Raw genomic sequence first — 18,435 nt, 5'->3', positions numbered from 1 at the left:
TCCGTGCCGTGTTCGTGCTTCTCAGGTGTCGCTTCAGTCCATTTTAAAACCTGACACCTATGGTGAATCAGGGTCTTATATAGCCTCCTGTATGCTAATATAAGCCCCCTTTTTCGGCGGTCTCTCTGGAACGCCCCCATTGGTTCGCTCCTTTCAGCCGCCTCACCATAGGTTCCTGCAGTTGCCGCGGCCCAGCCAATCAGAGCGCTCCTCGCGCCGGGCTATGGCCGTGTAGCTGCACTGCACTTTACATAGATACCTTTATTGATAAAGTTTTGCTTCACATTCTCGAGAAAAGGAGTTTTTCCCATACGCAATACTCGTTCCCTTTTTTCTCAGGGAACCGAGATTACAAAAGTAACCGAGTACGTTTTCTTTTTATTCACTGCACATCTATACCCTCAAGGCACTCATTGGCCTAATGCTAAGAAAAATACACAGCATCAGACTGGTCTATGGTCTATAATCAGCAGAAATTGAAGTCTGGAGGCTGAAATCAGGCCTCTCCAATTGCACATTTTCTAGTGACTGATCACATCTAAATTTTTCTGTTGGCCAAATTGAATTTATGTGATTTGATACAATTTTATTTTATTTATTTTTTACTAAAAAATGTTATGTGATCAGTCACTAGAACATTTTTAATTGGAGAGGCCTGATTATTATTATTTTTTTACAATGAGGGATTGTTGTTATTATTATTCATACTCATGTTGTTGCAACTCTGCATTTTTTGCAGTTCTTAAGTGTGATCATCCTATACTGATCAAGCCTGTTAGCTCCAAAATGACACAAAAACACCCTTAAGTTAAAATTGGTCATTAACAACAGTTACCAATTTAGTGAAGAATTAACAATACTTCTATGGCATTTATTAATCTCAGATTATTTTAATTTCAACATTTACTAATACATTAAAATTAAATGTTGTATTTGTTAATATTAGTTGATGCAGTGTGAAACAATATGAACAAACAATGAACAGCTCAATTTTTATTAACTAACATTAACAAAGCCAATATATACTGTTCCATATTGCTAATTGTTAGTTAATGCATTAACTAATGTTAATAAATGAGACCTTATTGTAAAGTGACTGTATACAATCCGGTTTAGGTATAAATATGCATATATATAAAAAGTAAACTTATGAAAGTTGTTGTGAAAGCAAAATCAAGTAAAACAGAATTATTACACTTGTCATATTTAGTTTTAAATGATCACTGTTGTTTTGTAGACTTTCCATGCAATAAATAATTAAAACGGGTGTATTCAAAAACATCTGAACAGATTTAAAGACACTTACCAAGACTCTTCGGGTTATGGCTAAGGCTTCCTTCTCATTTTAAGTACTAACATTTAACATGCATGTTTATCTCACATATTTTTCCTGGAATGTATCTAATTGCAAACCGCAAAGTGTCACATGGGTTTTCCGTCCACAGTTAGCGTGTAATGTGAAAATAGAGGACCATTGTTTTGATCTAAAGCCTGTAAAACCTGTAAAATGCAGAGGAGTGCACATAAAAATTTTTTTTAAAAAAAAAAAATATATATTACATGCAGCAACATAAATTTCATACTTACAATTCATAATATCCATACATAAACCAAAAACTGCATTGAAAATGAAATAATTCCGGAGACTTTTAGAGGTAATTGAATGTATATTTACAGTGCCCATTTTAAACATATTACACATTCACAGTATAATTATAGTAGAAATAACAATATTTACAGAATAAGTGTTTCATAGAATAGTTACAAATAAGTGCATGGTACATTAGTATTATTGGTATTTAAAATGTTCTATAGATCTCACGTTCTAAGGATATTACTCAGCAAACAAATTTGCATTTAAAAGACGTCTAATAGCCGTTCAAACACAATGACCAAGATGGTGATATGAGCTATTGCTTACTGGATACTATTTATTAATTGTTTTTTTTTTACTATAGTTTATATTTTTGGTTAAAATCGCCAAAAATGTAATTAAATAACCCAGAGGCAGCCATTAGAGAATAGAAATTGCACTCTCTCGTCGGATATCTTTAATGACCACCAAAACATTATCATACAGTCCATATCCTTCCCGTAAATATGGGTGACTCATAGGTTTCTCATTTGTTCCACGAGTGTATGGCGGAACCCTAATCAGGTCACTTTTATGGACGAGTCTGATTTGTTTGCTCTTGCTTTTTCATCTTTAGATTCTCCATGGCTTATTATTGACACTGCTTGTGTGGTTGTTGTTTGAGGGTTCCTGGAAGCCCTACTGCTGTGGTGCTGATGCCATGACTTGCATGATCTGTCTCTTCGCTTACGGCACAGTCTGTCCACCAAATCCCTCGGTGTCCAAGGCGAAAGCATCAACATGACCACGGGCTCTAGAAAGACATTGCAGGAGCTGGAAAGCATGGCTTCACTTCTCCAGTGTACGTTAGTGTACAAAACAAAGCCCACCACATGGGAAACATTGTAGGGTCCATAACAGACCACAAATACTACTAATGTGGAGAGTGCAATGGCTAATACCCTTCTTTTCCCACCAGAAGGCAAAGAAGAGTGTCTGACAAGCACTAGGCAGCGCAGCGTGCAGAAGGCTGACAAAACAAGCGGAGCAAGGAAGAGCAGCAGCGCCATCTCTAGACGTAACGGCACCAGCACGTCCAACTGCTCCTGGGTGAAGTTTTCATAGCACGCAGAGACATTATGCTCTGATAAAGACACAAAATGTCCCCCTCCTTCGGCAAGATAAGCAAAACCCAAGTGTAAGAGCACTAAAGCCCACAAGATGGCACTCACTAGGCAAGAAGTACGGCCCCGGCGGTAGAGCTTGTAAGTTATGGGGAAGGCAATACTCAGGTAACGGCCCACGACGACCGCTGTGAGGATCAGACTGCTACCGTAGACCGAGGAGAATAGAAAGAAGCTGTAAACGGGACACACCGCGGCTGGAAGCGCCCAACCCTGGAGCACAGTCTCGGCCACTTTGACTGGCATCCACAACACTAGAGCGAGATTTGCCACGCACAGGTTAAGAGCGTAGACTACATTGGGAGTGGCGCCGTGTTTCCGCGCCTTACGGATGTACACGAAAAGAACGAGGAGGTTGCCGGGAAGTCCGAGCAAGAAGGTGAAGAAGTAGACCATCATTGAGACATAGCTGGATGCAGAAAGCTCCATGTCAGATCAATTTCTAGATTTGGTGCTCAATTAACAAATACCAGATACAGGCTCTCCATCGGCCTTCAGGATTCCCTTGTTATTCCATTTGGAAAAGAATAGTCGTTCCTGAATCAGATCAAATGCCGAACACTCTCCAATCTGTGTGAGAATAAAAATAGATGAAGGTTCATATTTGCATGGAAGTTTATATTTATTTGGAAGGCAAAAACTAGGGCGGAGAGAAAAAGGGGGCATGGCAGGGGTGTTAGATGGGTGTTTACTGCATCTAAGAGCTTGAATTGGTCTGATATGAGTCAAGGGGATGGGTACTTAATGTAGCAAGATGGCATTTATATGGTCTCATGTTACCTTGTTTGCCCTTGGTGCACACATCAGATCAGGCCCCTTTAGTGAAATGATTCAGAATAATTGGGCTTTACAGGAAGCCTAGCCCATCCAGCCGTGACTCTGTCACATATAATGAACTGGACAGTTAAACCATTAAAGCTGTAAACTCACTAGGACACTGTTTGGGGATGACTTTCAGCATTGGCCATAGCATGCAATGAATTAACTTGACGCTTTTATAGGGGCGTGCAAAAAGCCTTTAGATCTACTGGCTATATATCATGCATCTTGATCTTTCTGTGTTTGTATATATCTATATATAAGTGTGATATTGCAGTATATCAGCACGGCTGTGATTTGGCCACCCTTACGTAACAAAAATATATTTCTCAATATATTAGTTGACAATATATTTCTCAATATATTTGTTGACAATATATTTCTCAATATATTAGTTGACAATATATTTCATGTGTCTCCATATATTGTGAAATTTACATGGTAATATATGATATATTATATAATAATATATTATATATGCAAGTTATATATTGCAATATATGGGACAATACTGCAATTATTGCCGTTTTCATATATTGAATAAATACATATTATTATACTATTCAATATATTGCTATGTATATTGAAATATATCCTACAATATATGAAATTATATATTGGAAGAGTCATTGTATATATATGTAAATATATATGTAAACTTATGTGAGATAATATACCTCAATGTACTGGATAATATAATCAGATTTATATGGGAACATATGTCTTAAATATATTGATTTATATTACATAGTATATAATTATCATATATATATTGTATACATGGTAAATATGAAATAATCTAATGTACACTGTCTGTCATATATTTTAAAATATAACAGATTAAAATATAATATAGAAATATTTTCTAAATATAGAAAATATATTGAATGTCATGCACCATCTGATTTGGGCTATTGTTAATCAACCTCTGTAAACATATGCAGGAGCTTGCTTAACTCACAAAAAATACTTTGTTTCAATAAACATACATGAAATAATTCAGTTTTGTTTGTATATCAATGTATTTTAATATATGAATCAATATATAGCAATAGGTTGTCCATCCATATATTGCTATATATTTTCAAATATATGAGGAAGTTTCTGATACATTGAAATATATTTTCTAATGTATTGCAATATAAATTCTAGTATATTGCAATATATTTTTGTTTCGTAAGGGTAGACATGAGGCCGCAGGTAATCACACAGTGCTGCTATGTAAGAAATAAGGTACAAGAGGCTGTGCTGTATCGTGAATATGTCACAGCTGAAGGGCAATGTTAGGCATGACGCAAATCACAGCCATCCTGATATACAGCCATATCGCATGAGTGTGATATTGCATTTATACAACAGTTCAATGGCACAAGTAAGTAAATAAATAAGAAACAACAACAGGGTGTCTTTAAAACCCCTCTTTTGTACAGAACTACTTCCTTCTGGCATGGATTCAAATCTCAAGTTGACAGTTTAACAGTTGAGCCCAAGCTTCTGTTACTAATTCTAAAATGTCTCTTTAGAACTACATTGGTGGTACAAAATTATTAGAACACTTGGGATCTGGGAATCGTCTTATTGGGCCTGGATTTAATTACCAAGAGGACAATGATCCGAAACATTCTTCTAACTATTGCTGGAACTACATGCGACAGAAGGAATCTGCTGGAACATTGAAAATGATGGACTGGCCTCATCAGTGTCCCAACATGACATCATGAGTGGCGTGCCAAGTGTTTCTAAAGCCAAGAGGCGTGTTAACTGTTATCCTTGTGTATGTCCACGCCGTGTGATCCCGCATGAATGTCTACGCTGATGTAACGCAGGCCAGCTGGTAGTAGTTACTGTGCGAGTAAACCTCACTCCTCTGACCTCAGGAGACGCTCTAGCGACTGACGCTAGAGGTTGCAGCCTTTAGCCTCCTTGTTAGAGCGTCCGACTCTCATGACGGCAGACCGAGTCCCAGTCCTAACAGAAGGGGCTACACTGAAACGAACCATCATCTCCGCGTGAATGTCTACGGCGTGATTCCACGTGAATTTATACGCCAAAACAAACCATTATGTGTGTGTCCACAATGTAAATGGATTTATAAACATACTAAATTATGTTTTCTTGAAAATGTAAAAATGCAGAATGATTCTTGTGATGGGTAGATTTAGGGGCAGTGTGTGTGTGTGTGTGTGTGTGTGTGTGTGTGTGTGTGTGTGTGTGTGTGTGTGTGTGTGTGTGTGTGTGTGTGTGTGTGTGTGTGTGTGTGTGTGTGTGTGTGTGTGTGTTGGGTAGGTTTAGGGGTAGGGGCAGTGTAGGGGGATAGAATGAAATGGTGTTGAATGCTAAAAAGCGATTATGGGTCTTGATAGCATGCCAAAATGGCATACAAACATGAGATTAGTCTGAATGTCCGGAACTCAACCCCAGTGATGCCAGTAACGCGTTACATAGAACCATCATCTAAGTCTTTCGAGACGTATTTAATTCCGATCACTCAAACAAACCAATTCAGAAGGTGCATGTAAGCATTTCAAATTAAACCGGACAAATGTAAATGTATCTGGTTGTTTAAAACACGTGTAAATTTTACTCATGGCAAATAATTAAAAAATAAATGTGTGAGAGCGTGTTATGTTGTTGTAGTCAGATAGATATGATGGTGCTACTGCCACATCGCTGCAAATGAGTAAAGCAAGCCAATCTTTATGAAGACAATCTTTACTGTTATCTAATGGCCTAAAAATGTAACTTTCACTGAAGTCCATATCACGATCACTAATATAAAATAATATTTATTGAACTAATATTAAATCAACAACAATGGCATTATAAAAGAAAATAGGAAATAACAAATTCAGCCAAATGTACGAAAGCAGCGCTTTAGTACAGGATTTAGGTTGAAAATAGCCTAAATATATGGAAATTAATTTTCCCCTTAACCCAAAGACTGCTTGTTTGATTTACCCTCAATTAATTATATCTCATGTTTAACCCCTATCTACAAAAAGCCAGTGGAAAATGTTGCTGTTCTCTCATATGAGTCACATATTTGAGGTCTAAATAACTACATTATTGCCTACAAAAACTATTTTTTTAATGACACAACAACACTAGTATTTTACTTTTTATAAATATGGTGGATTTGCTCAACCATCATGCCGCAAGCGGAGTGATACAAATGGTCACAGTACTGATACTGGGAGAATATATCACAACTGGAAAAGGCACCATTATATATCAGAAGAACATATTGTTCCATTACATATCAGTGTTAACATGCAAAGTAGAAATTGTGAGCGGAAGGGATCTCAAGAAATATATTAAAGGGGGGATGAATTGAGAAATCAACTTTCCCTTGAGCCTTTGATATATAAAAGGTCATGGTAATATAAGAATATCCTGTAAGTTTCAGAGCTGAAAACTTCTCTGTTAGTAAAAGAAAAGCTTTTATAGGCACCGGGCCCAGAAAACGAGGCTCTCAAATCAATGACAAGGGTGAAATGCCGCCTCTATGTGTACGCTGCTTCTGTAGCTCCGCCCACCGACTCGTGGAGCTAAACTGATCACATTACCGAGCAATAAACATGCCGAAGATAGCAAGATAATTGTTTGTAAATAAGGTACAGGTCGACACTGGATTTGCAGACATATTGAGAATAAAACACAACGCTGTGCCTTCTATATTGGATCCGACAGAAATGGTACAACACACTTATGTGAGTAAAAAGTGTTTTTTTTTATATGCGATAGTATTGCATTGTTACAGATCGTATTGATTATATGTACATGACGTGTCTAACACGGCATATCAGCACACTGTCATAGGCTGGAGAATCCTTTATTTGTTGGTTCATTGCGATTCGGGATTAGACTCCCAGGGCTCTCGAAGCCCAAATGTAAGCCCGTCGGCAGGCTGGTCAATCTTAAATAGTGAAGTAAAAAAAAAATCTTGATCTCATTTGTGTTTGAAGAGCGCTTATATCCACTGATCGGGTGGGCCAAGTAAATCATAAATAATATTCCAATCAATCGTGGGTGAATGAAAAATAAATCATTGTGTTTGTTTGATAATGACCTTTTGAGACTGAGCCCTGTCAGAGAATCATTCCGGTTGCTGCTTTCAACACAATCCCTCCCTCATGTGAACTGACAGGGGAGCAGAAGCTCATTAAATATGCAAATCTTATCCAATCCTAGCCGTGGGTGTTTACTTCTAAGTTTCAGTGGCTTCAGTTTTTGAATGTAAAAACTATGCAAACGTCATTGACCTCAGAAAACAGAATACACAAATAAAAAAGCCAGTGCATGACACCTTTAAAGACTAGTATATGAATATTTTTTATATTATAATAAAGTCTAAAATTAAACAAATAAAAACACTGAATTAAGTGTAATCTAAATATTTTTATTCTCAAAAAAATTAAACTCAAACCACGCACTCCTAACCACATCAAATTATGTATTACATATACTGAGTATAAAATGTGAAGAAAATGGAAAGCTTCAGCAACACTTAGGTTTACAAGAATAGCAATATACAGCAAAAACAGACATAGCAACACCAAAGGTAGCACTTTAGTATTTATATAATAGCATTTAAATATGAACTGATCACACAATTTAACAATATGTGATTAAGCATGATCTGAGCTCTGTAATATTTGCCATGCATTTAAACTCGTAGGGAAATACCTTGCTCCCCATTATTTCACAACGCAAATGGTCCCATTTAGAGACATTAGTGAAGCTGTCAACTTCAGCAGAATTGATAAACCCTCACCAATGGATGGGCATAGATTTGTCACGCATTCTTTTATCTCGTTCATCACTGAGAGTCAAAGTCCAGTCTAAATAGAGCCTTTCAAATGACATTAGCTTCTCTTCCCAAACATAAAATAACAATCTATTGATAGATGGATTACCGTTGGGTTTTAGAAAGGACTATGAAACCAAAAAGACCATTTAACAATACAACACAATGATCCACATGGTTTGTAACAAGTAAAATCTGTATTTGACATTGCTCCACTCTTTATCATCATATTAATGTTTGAAATCCTATAGGCCTAAACATCATTGATATAACCATGAATAACCATGTATTTTTTTAAATGCATGGTTGTTGTTAATTAATTATTAATTTAATATTAATATTTTTTAAAGGTTAGTTCACCCAAAAATGAAAATTCTGTTATTAATTACTCACCTGCTTATCATAGGTTCACCACGTGGAATTTATTTATTAAATTATCGTGATTCTTCGAAGTTCTTCCATATAACATTGAGCCCAACACAGTGCTAAATCTATAAACTACATTCACAGCAGGCTTATTACCTTGTTAGTTGTAGTGGGAAACTTGCAAGCTAACGCTACCAAACTATAATCACTAAAACATCAGACTTGTACATCGTTATCATAATTGTTTGTCTTTGGTGATGTATTAATGTATCAAAAAAGAAATAATTTAAAATGCTTACCACAATTAATATTTTAATAAATAAATTACCTGTTTTAATAAATTGTTCACCTGTTGAGAAGTGTTTGTCATGTCTTGACAATAAAGGATAGTTTAAAACCACAGTTAACTGTCTGTTTTCTACATCTTTCACTCAAGAGCAAAAATTTGCCTTTAAACCTTAAAGAAATAAAGATTTTACATTTATCGTGATATTTATCGATATCGACTGATATGGAAAAATTATATTGTGATAATTTTTTTGGGCCATATCGCCCAGCCCTAATTTCCATAACTGTTTATTTAACATTGACATAATGAATTGTTTTGCATTTGCAAGAGTGTGGGTGGGTGATATTGCGGCTGTACTTCCTGCTCTCTACTGCACAGACTTAGTACAGAAATCCCAAATCGGTCCCAGATCTGTCCCCAGATGTCAGCGCCATATTCGGACATTGGCGGCTTCATTTTTCTTCAATGGAAGGTAGTGAAGACACGTCGTCCATGTTTTTTTATGGTCTTTGGGTGCAACCCTTTTCACCATGCACCTGTCGCCTGACCGTTTTTCCCGCCATTAATTTGGGGGATTCCAATGGTTGTGTCCAAATAATGTGTGCAGTGGAATGGCGGCTTAGGCTTTTGGATTAAAGTTGCAGTAACATTAGTGAAATTTCATCAAAATTTTGTGGGCATCCCTTTTCAATAGTTTAGAGATGTATAAAGCACAGCTCACACAGATGTCACTTTCAAACCAAACAGCTTAGCGTTCATAAAAGCAGTGAGCTTGCGTGACCAACATAAACAAAATCAGCATGGGGAAATTTTTCGCAAATAACACCCAAACTCCTTTTGGAATAACTGGATTTCGCCTGTGAAATTTCACCGAGCAACAGTGTGACTGCACCTTAAGTATGAGGTAAGAATAAGGACGTCGACTCAAGCAAGGTCCAGCTTGTGTCTGCCGCTAGAGTTGGTTAGAGGCACCACAGCTGAACGGAGACCCTCAGTCTGGACCCCCAGAGTCAGGTGCAGACGGGTCTGACTGCTGCGTTGCTCCAACGACAGGGAATCCTGCTTACGAGACAGATCCTCTATCATTTGAGCTTCATGCTGCTTCAGAGACTGCAGAGAGTGCCTGGTCAGAGACAAGACACGAGATCAAAGCTTTTCACAGCTCAGATTCTTTTTGAATTTGCATTATTTATATAAATGGAGATAAAACAGTGGACTCACTGGGCCTGTGCTAGCTTCTGTTTGAGTGCTAGAATGGTGGCTTCCAGTTGCTTGGCTTCATCCACCAAACCAAACTGCACCTGAGCGTAATGGGTTATTATGAGATAACCAATCAAAACACAGCAGATTAAGATGGATTGTGTTTGTTTTTCAGTGGGTGAATTAACTTAATTACCTAGAACAAAGGTCATGCGTCTCTTTATTGCAGATCAAATAAAGTGCAGTGTGATTTACTATTAGGCAAAATCCAACAATAACCTTATTTTTACCATAAGAGCAAGTGTGGCCATTTGTAACTTGATTGTGTGAGGCTTCCAGTGTCCTGTTGTTATTTTAGTTGTACAAAAACAGCCTGTTATGCTGCTTTATATTGCCAACTAGTATTTATCATCATATTGATTTATCAATTTATTATCAATTTATCACATAAACACACTGTTTTGCAGCATAAATAGTTTTACTGTTTAAGTCAAATTTAAGTAATTGAACCATTGCAGATAATGAGATAAGTCTCACACATTCATAGAAAATACTTCTGGCATGTGATCAGGAATTTAATGTTTTGAGTTGTTCACCAAATTTTCACAGCCACAATACAGTAATTATGGGAACATTTCAATTCTCGCAATAGAGTGGTGCACGTCTGACGTCATTTTGTAGGCCAACCAGCAGTTAGCATCATGCTGGTTCCCTCGAGAAAAACCCAATAGGATTTTCCCATTTGCTTTTTGGATTAACTCTGTGATCGACAAACGTTTATGATATACATGTAGGGCTGGACTGGTAATCTGGCATACCAGGCATTTTCCCATTGGGCCGACGCGCTTTGGGGCCGATAGGCTACAAGGTTTTTGTTTTGTTTTTTGCCACAGACTTGCCCATCATGCAGCGACAGGGGCCCATTGAGCCCCTTTCACACTGCACGTCGGACCCGCAATATCCCCGAAACATTGCCGGGTCGCCTTCTGTGTAAAAGCAACCACGTCCCGGAATTGATTACTGAATTGAACCCGGGTCGGGGACCTAGTAACATTGCGGGGTTCGATCCGGGACAAGCGCTGTGTGAACAAAAGCCGAAACTAATGCCGCAACGTGTACGTAGTTATCGTGTGACTTCTAGAGCTTGTTTTTTCAATAATACAACCCTGCAGTGCCAGAAGAGCTAGTCGGTGTCTTAAACGCAGAGAGTGTTCGTATACAAAAGAAACTAAAATTAAACAAGCAGAAATGTGTGCAAACTGGACACAAGTCGAGACCATGGAGCTCCTTACTATCCGCGCTGAAGCTGATATAGCTCACCATTATACGTCACATCCGGATGTCACGTGTCAACTCGATCCGGGACCGTTATGGGTTGTGTGTGAGCGCACATATTACGGTATTTCGCTGGCAGTGTGAATGGACCAAATCTAGTGGCCCGCGAACAAATGCCGGGTCGCATTATCCATGCATTTGCCGGAATTGCAGTTTGAAAGGGGCTCAAATTGGTGTGTCTTTTAAATTGACAGGCCAAAGCGAGAGAGACATTCCCTCCATTTAGGCGTTTTTTAATCTATTTTAATCTACTTTTTTAATCTATTTATTTTTACTTAGCGCATGGCGCATGAAACTGCAAAAGGTGAATATCCGTGCGCTGATTTGACGAACCTATACACTAGGTTCCTGCTGCTCTATCAAGTGAACAGCATTTTGACTCCGAGTTTTATTATATACAATTGTGTGAAATGGGAACATTACAGGTTCTGTGGTAAAACTAGCTGAAAACAGCCACAAGCGTGTAAATACATGACGAGGTAAAGTGGAAAACGGCAATAGCCTACACACTATTGTGTACTACAAACTTGTCTCTTTAGCACAACTACAATTAACCTTGCAGCTGCTAACAGTAAAGAAATAAGGTGTTTTGGGGGAAAAAGTATTTATTAAAAATGTTGCTATTATTACTTACATTAAATATTGCGGAATATAAATTACTTTTATGGAGGCTGTTTTCGTATTTTCTACATGTGTGTTTACAATATTTTTTTTATTACAAAATCAATCGTTTATTATGGTTTATATACTATTTTACAAACCATATACTAATGGTAATGTTAACTCTTGAAAAATATGATTGTTTTTAATGGGGTAGTTCAACCCAAAAATGTGATCTTTTACTCACCCTAATGTCATTCCAAACCTAAATTAATTAATTCATTTGTAATATAAAAGAAAATGATTTGAGTCTGTTTTTTTGTTTAAACAATATTCAAATGGTAGCCTAACCAAAATGGCTTGGTTGCCAACATTCTTTAAAATACCTTCTTTTTTTGAGAGAAAGTCATAGAGGTTTGGAATTCATGATGGTGAGTAAATGATGACAAAATTATAGCAGTAATGTACTGCATCCTAGCTCAAAATCAGTGCTTTACTGTCAAGTGCATTTCTGTGTGACGAAAGTACAATATTAAGTTTGTTGTCTGCATTTGCAGATATTCGATAATATCCATCATTATTTGTCCTTGTCCTAGTTTTATTTATTTACACTAATTTAAGGCCCTAACTCCTAGCAAAAACATTCACAGGGATCTCATGGGCCGGATGGGCTGGGTTTGCCAGGGCCGAATTTGGATTTAGTGGATTATGTGCTTAATCAATAGAGAGCTGTTATGTGACTGTTAGTTTTACTTTATAAATCACCAATGGAACTGCCCAATTTTGTGGATTTTTTTGCCCCTTTCTGCAGGTTACCACTCAAATGGTTGTGGAGTTTACCTCATCTCGGCACAGGTCCATGCCAGGTCTCTTTATCCTGTTCTCCAGACGGGTGTGGACCAGCTTTAGAGGAGCCATCTTGGCATGCATGTCCTCCTCCAGACCTCTAATGTCCTTCTCCAGTTCAGCAATCTCCTCCTGAGTCTGAGAGACAGTGGGATAAATTGGAAAAAAAAAGACAAATGCCCTATTTATTCTATTCGTCTATTACCCCATGGCTATCTGGAATGCTTGTTTCTAAATGATTAATCGCTATCAGTTGCATTCTGCTATCAGATATTTTTTAATATAATGACCTATATAATCCCTAACAACCAATTTCCAACACTGTGCTAGATTGTGTCTCTCCTGTTACGCCACAGTCTTCTCATATAAACAAATAGCATCCACTCAAATCAATGTCCGTGTATTGATTTTTTTTGGTGGGAAGTCATATAATAAGTGGATATTTTGCAGTCAGCTTGTCATAATCACAAAATAAACTTCAGGTTGATACAAAACCTTAAAGCCTCACCTGATCTCCCTGTGAATAATGACCCATATTTTACAACTGAACTTCCACATTCCCATTTGAATTGACTGTAAAGCACTTCCTTAAATTACCTATTTTGTATGACAGTTAATGTGAGTTTTTTATGCTATGGCCAAGATGCTCTATGTTTCATTGCATATTCAAAACCACCAGAAAAACATAAAAACGACAGGGAGAATAAAGATGAAGCCTTACAGTTTTCAGCTGCCATTGCATTTCGTGATGTGCTTGTTCCTGGTGGTGAGTTCGCTTACGGAGTGCAAACTCCACAGCCATTCGTTGGGCTTCCAGCTCATTCTGCACCTAATAGAGAAGAGGCATATAGTGAATGGTTATCATTCGAAATACTGTTACATTGTTCAAAGTCATTTTTAACATCTTAAAAGTTCCTTGAATATTTTAAATTGAGCTTTTTTAAAACTGTAGACCAGGTGTTGCACCTGTGCTCTTGTGATGCTGTTATTCTCTCTTATCTGCACTGAGGCCTGCATCTCTTCTTTGGCTCGGGTAATATTGTATCGGCTGAACTGCTCCCACTGCTGGGGAGTTGTGGAACTGCAAACAAAGCGGATAAAACACATAATATATTATTATATTATATTGGTTCAAATAGTTTTCCTTATTTGCAATAAACTAACTATATTTATTTATAATATGATGTATACTATTTGAATTGGATAGTGCATTATTCAAATTAATGTTTTAAATGTATTTCTTTTTTGCAAGTTTTTGAATCATCAAACAATAACAAAATTACAAAATACTTATATTTAGAAAATATACTATATTGCCAAAAGTATTGGGAAACCCCTCCAAATCATTGAAGTCAGATGTTCCAATCACTTCCATGGCCACAGATCTATAAAAATCAAGCACCTAGGCATGCAGACGCTTTTACAAACATTTGAGAAAGAATGGGTCGCTCTCAGGAGCTCAGTGAACTCAAGCGTGGTATCGTGATAGGTTGCCACCAGTGCAATAAGTCTATTAATTAAATTTCCTCACTACTAAATATTCCACGGTCGACTGTTATTGATATTATAACAACTCAGAGGTAGGCCACATAGAATCACCGAGTGGGGTCAGCGCATGCTGAGGCACACAGTGCGCATTAGTTGCCAACTTTCTGCAAAGTCAATAGCTACAGACCTCCAAACTTTGTGTGGCCTTCAGATTAACTCAAGAAGTGTGTAGAGTGCTTCATGGAACGGGTTTCCATGGCCAAGCAGCTGCATCCAAGCCTTACATCACCAAGTTCAATGCAAAGCATCAGATGCAGTGGTGTAAAGCACGCCGCCACTGGACTCCAGAGCATATACGTGTTCTCTGAAATGTGACGAATCACTTTTCTCTGTCTAGCTATCCAATGGACGAGTCTGAGTTTGGCGGTTTCCAGGAGAAAGGTACTTGCCTCACTGCACAGTGCCAAGTGTAAAGTTTGGTGAAAGGGGTATTATGGTGTGGGGTTGTTTTTCAGGGGTTGGGCTTGGCCCCTTAGTTCCAGTGAAATTAACTCTTAAAGGGGGTCATCGGTACCATTTTAAAAATAGTATTTGGGTATCCTTCTTGGCCTATAATATAGTCTCTGGGCATTATTATCATAGCAAGATAGCACATTCATAAGCTCACCCAGGGGGCACCCTTGTGGGGTTGGGCTTCAGGGAGATCTCAGGTGACTGTATAGTGAGAGACAAGCATGACATGTCCACATCAAGGGCCTCAATTTTATCCTGAAGGTCAATGGTCAGCTGTTGCCGTGCTTCCTGTAAACGACTGAGAAGATCTTCTGAGATTAGAAACCACCTAATCTTCATATCAACAGGCAAAATCAAGAGAGATATGATGTATAATAATGATCTAAATTTCACGGTCATACAAAAACAAGCAAAGCTGATTGCTATTGAGTGCTTTAATCAGTTAATGTCAATCTGAATGTACTTACCACAGCTGTTCAAAGGCCTGATCGATGCACTGTTGAAGGCTGCGTTGTGCTCCATCAATCACCTCAACTTCCTTCTTTAGTTCAGCTTCCACAGGGTCACTGACCAGCTCCTTGCCACGACGACCTTCCCTCAGGGTCAAGCACTCCGCAGTGACTTCAAGGGGCAGAACAGTGGCCGCAAGGGCTTGTTCTGTCTCCTCCTTGGACTTAGCAATGATTTATGAGTTCATGAATACACTTTAGATTTGTCTTTCTAGAAGACAAATTTCTTACATTGCATACAATGTTTTTTACAAATACACTTTGCTTTTCTTTTTACTACAGTTGTACTATTGTTGTATGTTTCTTAATTTAGAAATTCAGTTTTATTTTTCTAGTTCTTAGTCTTATTTATTTTTTCTGTACAGTACTTTCAGCCTTGGTTGTTTTTTAAATGTGTTTTATAAATAAATATTATACTGTATTGTATTGTATTTGCACTATAACCACATAATTATTGATATAAAAACTTGATGATTTTTACTAATAAGAAATGTATTTCTGATATGTGAAATTCTTGATCAACAATTGAATTTGAATGGCAGCCTGTGGTGATATTTACCTAGTGAAAATACAATTACTGATTTCAAGAATTATTGTTTTTATCAAGAACTTGTATTTCTGCGGGTGATGACGTCATTGTTGATATCAAGAATTAACACTTTTACTAGTGGAAATTTTATTCCTGATATCAACAATTGCCATTGTTACTGAAAATGCTGGGTTGTTTTAATCTGAATTTGGGTAAAATATGGACAAATCCAACTGTTGGGTTAAAAATTTAATTGAATAATTAACCAAACAGCTGGGTTTGTCCATATTTGACCAAAATTTGGGTTAAAACAACCCAAAAAGTGACGTTTTTAGGGACACGTTAATCACCAGAGTTAGTGCGTCCATTTCTGCATCCACTTCCTGTGCACAGGCTTTCAGATTCTCCTTCCAGCGTGTGATCTCATTGATTCTGTCACTCAGTCGCCGTCTGCTGTCATACTCTGTCCAGTTTGTCTGATGGGATGAGAAAAACAACAAAGGATTTGTACACTTTAATTTTAGCTGTCCTTGTTACAGTGTATTTATACATTTACTGAGTTATATTAATTAACTACATGTACTGCATAATTAGGGTTAGGCTTTGGTTTAGTAGTAAGTATGCATAAATTACTCTTATTACTATAGTAAGTAATGTAATATGTGTAACAGAAACACTAGAATAAAGTGTTACAGATTTGTTCATTGGTGGTAATCTTTCAACTTCCAACCGGATCTTAAATGCCTACCTTATTGGCCGTCTCATTACGTAGAGTTCTTCCTGCCTGCCGTATATCATCTGAAATATTGCGCTTGTGCTCAGCAACATCTGAGATCTGTTTATTGTTAGTTGCCCAGTCAGACACACTGTAACGCGAGCTTGGCTTCGAGCTCAGGGTGGCCATGTTTGCTGGTATCTGGTCCCATAGAAACAAGATGACAAACACAAAAGAAGTAGCTCTGGTAAACCGGCAAATGGTTAACCATCTGAATCTAAGGGGTCTGTTTGTGTTTTACCATTCTGATTGTAATTCCTGCATCAAATTAACAAAATGCTTGTTTATTGTTCATTTAGATTGTTATAATTGGACAGACTGTCAGATAAGCTTACCAAACTCATTGGTGATGTCTTAACTTCTCTGTTTCATACTCTAGAAAGCATTTTGGTTTTATATAAACAGCTTCAGGCGTATATCATGGTCACCAAAGCCAACAAGGCAGCATTAGTTAAATAAATAAAATCATTATCTTTGTGCTTTTAAAAAGTGCTTTTTCACCAACATTTGGCTTTGATCTGCTCCTGTCTTTACTATTAATGTACACCCTGATAAGTATATGTTGTGAAACTGTATGTATGTATATATATATATATATATATATATATATATATATATATATATATATATATATATATATATATATATATATATATATATATACAAACAAAAGAATAAAATAAAATAACAGATGCTTTAGTTAAGCTCTGAAATCTGTTAGCTGGTCAAATGATAATACAAATGGTATAGATTTTCATTAATTATTGTGTCTAACTGCCTATGCACACTACTAAATTATGCTATTCTTTTTGCCCCTGTGGCTGTTTAGCTGTTTATATGAAACTACAACGATTTTAGAGTGAATTTGAGGATAAATAATACTAAACAAATAAAATGCTAATTAACAATTTACACACCGTTTTATTCATGCATTTGATTTATAAATAATCTGAATGATAAAACACAAACATATATTCTTACGTGTTAATTTACTTTGCATAACCTCGCAATTGAGAGATGTTGAATTTTGAAAATTGATGTCACACAGCAGGGCTATTAAAGCAAACTGCTAAACAGATGGCAACCTTAAACAGAATTCTGCACCTTAAATATTAACTTTGACTTAAATATTAATTTACATAAAAATGTGAATGTACATGTTATTTTTAAGGTGCCAGAAACCTTTATTTGACTTACCGAGACGGATGAAACTTTCAGATGTGTTGTTTGTCTGCTGTTGTTGTGAGGGCAGGAAACACGGTAAGGGGGTCTCCTGGTTACTGGGCGACGCAACCGCAGCTTATTCAATGATTAAATTTTAAATAGCATAGCAACGCGCAGCAATTACTCACTCATTGAGACAGTGTCATCATCTGACCGTGACATAATGACCACTCGTCTCTTGTTGAATCGCATATCAGGGTTGCCAGGACTGTGCAACAAAAGTAAAAGAAGTATGTGCAAGGTGCAACCAATTGCCAGTCAAAAGTAACCCAATGGCATTTTCTCCACCAGGAGGCAAAATTCTCCAAAAAATTTCTACGTATTGTGGGATTTGGAGTGCTGAAAAATAGTATAGACCAGAATATCATTGGTGGTGCG

The 18,435-nt window shown here is 37.2% G+C and overlaps 2 protein-coding genes across 4 annotated transcripts; both read right to left on the bottom strand.

Moving 5' to 3' along the window:
* Nucleotides 1–1,955: 1,955 nt before the first annotated feature.
* Nucleotides 1,956–3,186, bottom strand: si:dkey-211g8.9 (free fatty acid receptor 3). Its single transcript, XM_067426307.1, has one exon. It carries the CDS (start codon nucleotides 3,184–3,186, stop codon nucleotides 2,155–2,157), a length of 1,032 nt encoding a protein of 343 aa, XP_067282408.1. The 3' UTR covers nucleotides 1,956–2,154.
* tekt2 (tektin 2 (testicular)) lies at nucleotides 3,082–18,285 on the bottom strand. 3 transcript variants are annotated; one of them, XM_067426303.1, is made up of 10 exons: nucleotides 18,031–18,283; nucleotides 16,807–16,974; nucleotides 16,409–16,534; nucleotides 15,488–15,693; nucleotides 15,175–15,318; nucleotides 13,986–14,100; nucleotides 13,741–13,848; nucleotides 13,014–13,157; nucleotides 10,260–10,339; nucleotides 8,783–10,161 (listed from the first exon to the last, which is right to left on the bottom strand). In XM_067426303.1, the coding sequence occupies exons 2-10, from the start codon at nucleotides 16,960–16,962 to the stop codon at nucleotides 9,963–9,965; spliced, it is 1,278 nt and encodes a 425-aa protein (XP_067282404.1). In that variant the 5' UTR covers nucleotides 16,963–16,974; nucleotides 18,031–18,283; the 3' UTR covers nucleotides 8,783–9,962. The 3 variants fall into 3 exon arrangements, with proteins under 3 accessions (XP_067282406.1, XP_067282404.1, XP_067282405.1); XM_067426305.1 differs by lacking the exons at nucleotides 8,783–10,161; nucleotides 10,260–10,339 and adding an exon at nucleotides 3,082–3,327 and having other exon boundaries at nucleotides 18,031–18,285; XM_067426304.1 differs by lacking the exon at nucleotides 18,031–18,283 and having other exon boundaries at nucleotides 16,807–17,308.
* Between the last annotated feature and the right edge of the window lie 150 nt (nucleotides 18,286–18,435).

Source organism: Pseudorasbora parva, chromosome 19 (genome assembly GCF_024679245.1).
Source record: "Pseudorasbora parva isolate DD20220531a chromosome 19, ASM2467924v1, whole genome shotgun sequence".
In the NCBI taxonomy this organism is placed as follows: domain Eukaryota; kingdom Metazoa; phylum Chordata; class Actinopteri; order Cypriniformes; family Gobionidae; genus Pseudorasbora; species Pseudorasbora parva.
Note: the sequence above shows the minus strand (reverse complement) of the source record. Positions and strands in the feature narration are given on the sequence as shown.

Excerpts from the sequence above, each read along its gene's own strand:
- tekt2 (XM_067426303.1), bottom strand. The coding sequence starts at position 16,962 with ATGGCCACCCTGAGCTCGAAGCCAAGCTCGCGTTACAGTGTGTCTGAC. Across the intron at positions 15,694-16,408 it reads AAATGGACGCACTAACTCTG|TCCAAGGAGGAGACAGAACA; the intron begins GTGATTAACGTG and ends ATCATTGCTAAG. Across the intron at positions 15,319-15,487 it reads CAGGCCTTTGAACAGCTGTG|TCGTTTACAGGAAGCACGGC; the intron begins GTAAGTACATTC and ends AGATCTTCTCAG.
- si:dkey-211g8.9 (XM_067426307.1), bottom strand. The coding sequence starts at position 3,186 with ATGGAGCTTTCTGCATCCAGCTATGTCTCAATGATGGTCTACTTCTTC.